The sequence below is a fragment of the Melanaphis sacchari genome, unplaced genomic scaffold (assembly GCF_002803265.2).
Source record: "Melanaphis sacchari strain LSU unplaced genomic scaffold, SCAv2.0 Contig122_pilon_pilon, whole genome shotgun sequence".
Lineage (NCBI taxonomy): Eukaryota > Metazoa > Arthropoda > Insecta > Hemiptera > Aphididae > Melanaphis > Melanaphis sacchari.
Window position 1 is genome coordinate 84533 of NW_020270484.1, and position 11100 is coordinate 95632.

At 28.1% G+C, this 11100-nt stretch overlaps 1 protein-coding gene across 1 annotated transcript; it reads right to left on the bottom strand.

The window, feature by feature from the left end:
• Positions 1-839: 839 nt before the first annotated feature.
• Positions 840-10623, bottom strand: LOC112590920. Its single transcript, XM_025334533.1, has 3 exons — positions 10265-10623; positions 1901-2142; positions 840-1315 (listed from the first exon to the last, which is right to left on the bottom strand). The coding sequence occupies exons 1-3, from the start codon at positions 10363-10365 to the stop codon at positions 966-968; spliced, it is 693 nt and encodes a 230-aa protein (XP_025190318.1). The 5' UTR covers positions 10366-10623; the 3' UTR covers positions 840-965.
• Positions 10624-11100: the final 477 nt, after the last annotated feature.

Here is an 11100-nt window from a genome sequence, read left to right on the forward strand (position 1 = left end):
ATTATTATATTCGTATACCGTAATCAAAAATTATCTTCTTTGAAATTAAAGAGGACGCCAAACTCGCACGGCGTGTAGTTTTCTTGTGTTTTAAAAGCGTATATAAAATGCCAAATTTATGTTGAACAGTTTAACGCGTTTTAGAGCAAGTACCTACTTTGTATGCGAAATATTACTATTCAATAATTCTCGTAACTCGATTAAAAATTAAAATCTCACGAAAAACCAACGAGAAAAAACAGTTCATATAGTGTTCTTACCTTTTACCTTTGACCATGAATCAATTCTTTCGAATATATTAAAGTCGAAAATAGAAAATTGGATATAATAAACGCAAATAATTGTCTTTATGACACGCGTTTGTAAGACAGAACAAACACGTGTGGACGTGGCGTCTTGTAATTTTAGTTGCTGCAGCATAGGCCCGAGAATTCAGAATTTTGTGGCACTATTATCGCCGTCCGCGTGTCATGGATCGTAACGTTTTTGTTTCGTAAGACGACACGATAGCGTCGCGTTTTTTATACTCTCTTCTTTTAATTATATTATCAACAAATGAGGCACATGATAATAACAATAATAATAATATATCATATTTGATATGAATACATTTTTTTTTTTTTTATTGATCTTTGTGATAATGATTATTATATACATATACCGATCAAAGTGTCCTGTCTTAAGATTATTATTATACGTTATAATATAGTTTTAAATTTGGTTCAAAAGTATTATTTACACATGCTAAACATTAACGTGAATTCACAATATATAAAAAAAAACAAAGAAAATAATAATAGTAATTATTACATATATATATATTTATACATGATCGGGTATTATAAATATAGGTGTGTATCGATTATAATAATGTAAGTATGATCAAATAATAATAATAATAATATTATGTTCTTTGAGAAACATTGATGCAGAGTAGAGTTCTACGACGCATCAAAACGCGAGCTTCAGTCTTTATTTTTGGTTTTTAATAAATGCGATTTGGTTTTTGCAAAGAAATTGTCCATTAACGTTTTCTGGTGTTCCAACATCCGTCTTGTGTGTTTTTCCATCAGCACGTTTTGCATTTCCCGATCTCTTTGCCAATCTTCTCTTAGGGCGGTGATGCTGTTTTCCAACGCGTGCAACTTTTGCAATACGTGCTGTTCTGGTGTGCCTTCCGTCTGCGTCTGTACGTCGCACGACTGAATGATGTCGACTTGCGGTTCGGTCACTCTGAAGAAGTCTGTATCCATTTTCATATCATCTATGTATTCAGTCTTAATACCTTCTACGACGTCGTGCCGCGGAGGAGAATCTATGACAAAGCATATAACATATCACGAACTCGAAATTATAAGAAGTATATTTTTTAATATCTACAAATTATACAGACTCAATTTAGATCAATGATATTCAATTCTTTTGGGAGATTTCTCAGACATTAAATCATGATTTATATAGTTTTAACGTAAAATATATTATATTTATCAACCAAAGACTGCACAACAATTAAAAATATTGAAAATAAAAAGAATTGAACCAATACATACATAACCAGTATAATGGAAATATTGCATTTTTGCGTATGTAATTATTTGTATAATACTATTTTAGTATACAGTTTAAACATTTTAAACTAGTGTTACTTAAAATTTATAAATACCATCTTTTACGATAGAATATATTTTAGTATTTTGGAAATAACATAGCAATTTATTTCAAAGAAATTGATAAATTATTTTGTATGCCTGGTTAAAAACCTAGCAATTAAATTTACGAAGGTACAGTGACAGCCCGTATAATTGATGATGTGGAGAGTGAAACTTAAATCATGTAATTATTTTACAAGATATCAAAAAATTAAATATACTGAAATATTGATTAATTTATTAAGACTTACTCGAAACAACTTCACAAAGGTACGTCATAGCATTGCTCGGTTTGCAGCTCAATACTTCGTGAAGCAAATGAAAATACGACATCCTTGAACTCGCAGCACCATTTTTATCAATTCTCACCAACTCTAATTTGTAATCTTGTTTCAAGTGTTTCCATTTGGTCCTCAGTTGCGTCGCATCTCTATTGAAACCCGCAGCTGCCATTGGTTCTACTAAGCTGGAATAAAGATCTGAATTTCTTTTCCTAAACAACAAATAGATTATTAGTTTTGAAATGTTTGTAAATAGTTTTTATAAATTTAAAACCATAAAGATATCAAGTACTAAAAACGAATAGTGCCTATACAGTTAACGCAACTTTAAAATTTTTTTATTCAAATAAAGATAAATACTGTGATTTAAATAAAAGTAATTTTATTGATAATTTTGTGAACCAAATATTTCAGTGTACCTATCATGCATTTAATTTTGAATTTATGTTATCAGTGCATGGTTTAATTATATACGTATTTTATCATTACTTGCATTTTAAATATTAATAATTTATGATTATTTATAATATGTTCTTATTATCAGAAATTTTTTTTTGATATACATATATATACATATAATCTATCAAAAAATATAATCATTTAATAAAATATTATTCGCATTTTCATTAATTAAATTGCAATTTAATTCTTAACATAGTTTATCCGATTGGCCAATATATACATATATGATAAAAAAAATGATGTAATACACACACTATTATGTGCGTATCATATTTGGACGTTACTAGACCTGTTCAATTATTGAATATTAGCATATCTGGAATCATTAAAATACGTCATTGATACCATCGTAATATCGTATAATAATCAGTTTTAACCTCGTTCAAGTTGGTAATTAGTCATTATTATATTTCTTTGAGTATAAATTATTTTAAAACATTTTATTTATGCTTTATCAAACTATCAGCTAAAAAATGCAAAAATGAATGGAATTTTTTATTTCAGTAGGCACATTTTTGTTACATTACTATATTAGGAGATTCAACCGGTTTAGATACAAATTCATTAAGTTATACTTAACAATTTTTACGATTTATAAAATAAAATATTTTAAAATTTAATTCAACTCAAAATATTAAAAACGGGATTTTGTATTTTAAATATTAGTCTACTTATAATCTCATGCTGAATTACATTTTTGAGTACAAATTTACATGTCATCAAACAACTTCTATAACATAAAATAGTCTTAACAGCCTCAATCATTGGCTTTCCCTTGTCAATACTGATAACACTTTCACTTTATGAAGTCATATATGAGTATAATTATTGATTATTGCAATATTGCTTTCACGCATAAATATTAAAACTGACGTCTTAAAAAATTGGAAATAGGTGTTTTTTTATTATAAATCAAATTAATAAGTATTTTATAATTCCTAAATAAAATTTATATTCAAGCAAAGAGAAATGATTAAATTAAGTATTTCGAGTATTCAGTACTAAAAATAAACACGAAAATATTCAATACAACGAGATTCGAACCTATACATATACGTAAATAATCTAATATATAAATAGAATAAAATAACTACTATACTAAATTGTTCATGTATCCATTAATATCTACAAATTAAAGACGATCAATTTTTTAAGAACAATAAAATTTATGGTTTTGTTAATTAATCAATTAAGTAATACAAAATTAATTTATCTAATAAAATTAATAATAATATTATATTATTATTTATATAGTATATATGCCTATTAGCTGATATTTATTTCATTTTATAAGATTACCTATTGGTATGAAGATGGCTCATAGAATTTGATTTAAAAGTATTTATAACCAGAAATGAGTACATTGTACACATATACTAGTATTAATTTCTTCCCGGTGTGTAGAAAAATGTAGTCTTGTCCGGTTTAAGAACGAGTAAAACGAAAAAAAAATATGCCGGTCTTGCTCGAACGAGCGCTCAGATTATAACTGTATATCCGGTCCGGACTCGAAAATAATAAACCATGCAAAACTCACAAGAAATGGAAAGCGCTTACAGTGGCTGAAACAGTAGAAAATAAGCATGAAGGAACTATACAGCTTGTAAAAATACAACTGGACATTTTACTTGAATTTTTTGTACTGTCATGTTTTGTCGGAAAATTATAAATAAAATGTAAAATCTACAATATTATTCATCGATCATGAATATTATTTCTCTAAACTATTTGAACAACAATTTGTTACACTTACATAATAATACTCTTAATAACAGCTAGTCATATAGGTATTAGATATATATATATATATATATATGGAACTTAACGAAATAATATATCTGTATGTGACAAAATATCATCACAAAAATCTTGATCACAAATATCAATATTTACCATACAGGCTAATTTTATACTAGGTACATAAATTGTGTCTAGAAAGTTTTCAAAAAATCTGTAAATTTTAAAATGATTCGTTAATAAGTTGAGATAAAAACTTAAAGATAGGTTTTAGTAAATTAATTGTCTACTCCTAATATGAGTTTATTAAATATATTATTGGATAACATATACATTAAATTAATCGAGAATTGATACATGCGTTTTTATAATATATAATTCGTTTGATAAATTGATATTTTTTACATTTTTTATAAAAAATCATCTATTATGACCTAACCTAATAGATACATTAAACACTATATGAATTAAAGCTTATTTATTTTTATTTTTTAGTTATTTAAATATATATTATCTTAAGAGTTAGTCTAGAGAAATTAAAAATGTATCGGATATCGATTTCACAATATTAATTTCAATATTTTACTTGGGTAGATATTTTTGAAAATTGAAAATAATTAGTACTTTAAGATTTTTTTTTTAAATTATTAAATATAAAAAAACAATATTTTTCTTAAGCATAAGGCAAAAATACAAACACTAAGAAAAATATCAGCAAGTAAGATTTTATGCGAAATTCGCTTATAAAGTGTTGATTTTTTAATGTGGATGTTTATGGTTTATGCAATTTATAATATTATCATCTACAATATGTCATATTTTTACTGCTTGAGATGAATGAAAGAAGCGAAACGAGTACCTACGCCCAGTTAATGTATTCTGTATAGTATTTTTAAATTACGAGTATACAACATTGGTCTAATGTATACTAATATAATATATTTATGTAATATTTACATAAACATATTAAACATGAACTTAATTTTATCTTATAAATAGATTTATTAAATTATTAAAAGACTTCCAGCAATAATTTCAGTTTATAAATTAGGTATTTATGTAAAGTAAACTATAAATAAACTCATAGCATATAGATAACAGAAGTATTAGACTTTTTTTACGTGGATAAGTAGATAGATATTATTCATAATTTTTTCAATTAGGCTAATCATATTATGATTCATAATTTATAAAAAAAATAACTTTTTAACTTACAGTATTATGCATGTATGCAATATACATTTGACATTAGAATAATATGAAATTAAAATGTTCAACATTTAATTAATACAATTGCAGTTAATTTATTGTTAAATAATAACAGTTATCTATTACATACAACTCATTATGAATGTATTCTATAATATCAATATATTATATTGACTTAAGAAACAAATGGTGTTGAAATTGCACGTTCTTATCGTATCACATTATAACAATATGTTACATATACTGACTTTACAGGCCATTATCTTTAAAGTATTTTCTCTTCTTGAAAGTAAATAAAACACATAACATAGCAGCCAAAATCACTTTTATACGGTTATAGATATAGGTATTTAGTAAAATAATCTAATAGCCATATTAAAATTTACAAGTATATTACCTGATTGAAATCGCTTTCATTAAGTACACAATAAGTATACAAAATACAATAAACTAAGTATCTAAAAATATTATTGTAATATTATATATGTAGGTGCAACGTATATGTAATGGTAATTATAAGAATAATTGATTATAAATAATACTAAAAGCTCTTTACTCATATGCTCTATAGACTATATCGTTGGTAGTATGTAGCTTTATTTGGGGGATTAATAATAAAACACTATTTAAATATTTATAATTATTACTATTACTTCTCGAGTATTTTAAATTTTCATTCGTACTCTGCAGATAAACAAAAATTAATTGACGGGTCATAAAGATGAAACATAAATTTTTCAAAGTAATAGATTGTTGATAGTTCGAATTGAGTCAATACAATTAAAATATACAAAACAAATACCTACGATAAAATATTATGAAATTTATGTTAATTGTTAAATGTAATAACCTGATGAAAATTGTGTCAACAACAATTAATAAGCCAATGCTTATTGCTTAATATCGAGTTGGTGTATTAACAGACGTGTACCTTGCATACTATTATTTGATTAACCGATTAATACAATATATTATTATACCATCTTAAGTTATCTAAATTGCGAAATCTGAATTTAAATGTTTTCAAAAATTGACTCTAGATTTAGGATAAGTATCTACCATCCATATTATAATAACCTAGTGTTATTGGATTGTACCCATTAATTGATAATTGTAAATAATAAACATTAAATTACACTCTTTGTAAAATTTAAATCTAAAAAATGAATAACCAAAAGTCAAAAAATAAAATGAAGTTCTATCAAAAATCGGTCAAATATATAACTATACTAGGTCTAGTGAAAGACATACTACAGCCCAACATAAATCGGGGTTTCTGCACATTGGGATGCGACATCCTGCCAAGCCATAGTGAACCAGTTTTGATAAAGTGTCGCGTATAGATGTATGCGCAGAATCCACGTGTTCTCTAGATAAACAGAGTATAATATATTCAATCGAACACCCGTAACTTGATAAAATATATATACTTCACTAGATTCAACCTCATTACCAAAAACCTAAGAACATTTAATTAGTTTTGGCTCTGCAAAGGAAACTACTAATTAACTACTGCATTTCAAAAATAATGATTACACTATTTTAATTTCATCATTTATAGGTCATGGTTCATCATATATCCATGCGACTATGCATAATCTTCTGACGGAATTTGGTGCAAATGTCTTGGCCATCAGGCAAGGTACCCATGTGATATTATTATAATGTATCAGTGGCATAATAGCAACAGGTCTTCAAAATATTACGTTTAGATAATATAACCATTAGCCATGCTATATTAAACGAATCATAAATTGATCTACTTGTTGATAACATTGTATAAGCACTTGATTTAGAAAATTACGTATCGACATACCAACTTCTATTAAACGACGGGTTCTATGGTAATACGTGTTCATAAGAAAATATTAAATACCACATACATGTTTAATTAATATATTAGCATTGTAAGTACGTTTTATTGACGGGAATTATATCTGGGTATTTTACAATCCACCGTCGTGACAATCTAGGATTTCAGTATTCGATTTTTATATTATTTATGCCAATATTATTGAAGTTTGATGAATTGTTAAGATATCTCTAATACCTATAATGTCATCATCATCAGAGCTTGTCATCCAATTAGCTAATTATAATTCTTAATTATTTTTACTTATAGTCTTATGACTTTTATATTTTACCTAGACAATAATTGTATCCCAACTAAACTATAGGTTCTAAAAATTATCATTCATCGAATAGACACAGAGCGCTAATAACCAACCAGTGGCGAACATTTTAATCCTTATTTTAATTATTTTTTTATCCTATTGATACTTCTAGAGAAATGACAAGAGATTTAAGGATACAGAATATTTAGATATGTAAGACATTTGTGTTATGTTAATTTTGATGTATAAATTATAATTTACAAGAGAAAACGTAAACAGTGAAGTAGGCAAGTGACAATACGTAATGTAAATAATTATTAACTATTAATACATACATTATTTCATATATTCCTATAATATCACAAACGATCAAGCGCTGAACATTCTTGATTAAAAAAAATTAATATTATGGTGTAAAGGATAATACGTTAATAGTACAAAACTTGCCAGAGCAACCTTAAATGGTTAAAATAAAGCTCTTATAACAACTGATAAGAATTTATTGTGTATCCTAAATGATTATCTCAATTCATGGTTTGAATCGATATATTAATGTTTAATAACTCGTTGTTTTTATTAAATAAGTAGTAAGAAAAATGTTATATTTTAATTATTATAATCTTTTTTTTTTTTTTTTTTAATAGATTATGATAAAACCACTGCTATTATCAAAAAAAATCACAACCTGACTAAATACTTTTTTTAAATTCTTCGATTTATTTGTAATAAATTTATGTCAACATATAGTTTACCTACTGAATAACTGTACATTATATTAACGATGTATAATTTAAAACTAATCACCAAATGAATACTTTAGTTTTCAATCGTAGCTTAAGTATTTAGTAAAGATATTTAGTGCTGTATCGATTGGCAATTAGTATATTAATGGTGTTGTTTTCATGTCATTTTTTCACCAGCTTGTATTATTTACGCTTTGCCTGTGTGCTAAAGCGTTATATTAACACTCACCTAATCGGAGTAATGTTAGTATAATTTTACACAATGCTTAATAATATGATAATGTCATACGTCACTTATTTAAGTATAATACAAGTAACCAAGAAGCATATCACATTGGCAAGTGACAAGAGCATATGAATATTCATGTATTTATAGTGCAGCATTGCTGCGCACCTATGTCATTGTAATAATTGGTATATATTACAACTATAATGGCATACGTGTGTTGTTACAACTCGAATGTTTTTTATAATCTGTCATAATATACAATTAAATTCTAGAAAACTATTGATTATTCAACATTAAAACCCGACCGAGCTTATCTATGGAAAACGTATCTCAGTGCAGTGCGGTTCAATGATATCCACAAATACAAATAAATTCACTAACAACCGTGGATAAACGATAATAGTTATAATCAGGGTTGCAAAAAAAAAGTTTTTTTTAATGTTTTTTATTAATGTGTTTAAAACGTTTTAAACGATGTTTTTTTTTTTGTTTAAAACGTTTTTTAATTTTTTTAAACATTGTCTTAAACGCCATTTTTTGTTAAAAATGTTTTTTTATTTTTTTTTGTCTTGAATAAAACGTTTTAAACGTTTATGAATAAAACGTTTAAAACAAATCCACATGTTTACAACGTTTTAAACGATTATATATAAAACGTTTAAAACAAATCCACATGTTTACAACGTTTTAAACGATTATATATAAAACGTTTAAAACAAATCCATTTGTTTAAAACGTTTTAAACACATGTTTAAAACACTTTGCAACCCTGGTTATAATAGTTACAAACGGTTTACAGCAACCACTAAGTATAAACCGTAAACAAATGAATGAAAACTACACTCTAATTATAATATTATTATCAACACGCGGGAATAACGTTGTATACCGGCGACGTAAATTATTTGATTTGATCACACAATAGCAATATGGTATATGTATAGCAAATACTGTATAAAATGATAATACCGAAAGGTGATCCATATTTTTAATAGACAAAAAAATCACATATTTCTCTTACATTTACAGACTATGGTACATAATTCTATTAATTATCAGGAAAATACAAGTGTTTAAAAATAACAAATTAAAAAAATTAACTGTGCCCGCCCATAAGTGTCAATAATGCGCTGTAACCAGTAGTTGTGAAATTTTCGAAAAACATTGATTTTTTTTTCTTGGGGGGGGGGGGGGCGATTGCTGACACTATACAATTAACAGCGACCTCCCGGCGCTATTATCTTAAAATATTTGCTCATGTATATGTAATAACAAATTATTATGATTGATAAACATCGACAAAAAACTATCGTGTAAGTATGGGAATAATTATACGGTATTGTTGCGAAGCGCCGATCTACCGAACGTCCGTTTTCATCATCACAATGCCATCGCATCATAATGAATACCTACCGACATCGTCAATCTACCGTGCGATATTCGACGATCGTAAATTTCGTTCTTTTCCCTCCGTCTCCCAAAGTCCCGACTACCCCGCCGATAACCCCTCCGGTGGGCACCCCAATCCCCGCATCCGGCGGTACCGACGACGATACACTGCACCACCGTTACGTTCGAATTTCCGATTCGGTGCTCGCCGCGCGTTTGCGCTTGCGCGTGCGCAAACACGAACGAAGCGAATAATATAAGACATGTTAACAGTAATAATGATAACAACGACGAAGACGACAACAATAACAACAACAACAACAACAACAACAAAAACAGTAATAACACGAATAACATTATGTCACTGTCGTCGACGCCAAACGGTCGCGGCACCGACCACAGTATTATTATATTATTATTAGGTACACTAATTATTATACATGTTCGTTACCTCTTGCTGTCCAACATGTTGGTCATGCCCATGTCGATGATGAGCCGGATGAAGTGTTCGGTCTCCCGGTCGGACCATATGTACCGTTTCTTGACTTCCATGACGGACACCCCGGTCGATCGCTCGACGTCCTCGGGGTGTTGGGCGAGGTGGAGGGGGGTTTGGAGGGGTCCAGTGATGTCGTGATACCGTGTTTGGCGGGCTTTTTTCGCCGGTGCCGCGGGGAAACCCAGGCCGGGCCGACGGGGGCGAACAACAACCGCACACCGACGAGGAAGAAGATAAAAAAAGAAAAAAAACGCAGCGCGCACCGAGCGCCGATGTACAGTACGTAACGCGACACAGCGGCGGTCGTCCTCGCACTGCTGTTGCTTCGTTAAGTTGCGTATTGCTCTCTCTGTTGTGAAAATTTGCCACATTTGTTTGACCACATTGTTAGTGGCGATAGAATATTGATTAATTTTAATTTTAATCAAATAAAAATACATAAAATAAAAATAATATGATACGGTGTGGAGTACTGTATTTAGAATATGAACTTTCGCCTAACATTCAATTAAACCGTTTATTGAAACTTTTTTTACATAAATTAGTATTGGTAATATTTTGATGGTTTTTATGATGATGATATTACATGAATAATTACTTTCTGTTTAATGCAAGTTCATTCAATATAATAATATCGACTTGAAGACTCAAGTAAGAACTCGCCACCATAAAATTTTAGTTTAGATATCCCAGACTTTATTTAAATAAACCATATCTTTCATTTTATTAAAATGCACAGTATAAATCACAATTTATTTATAACTATTTTTAATAAAATTGCGATTTAA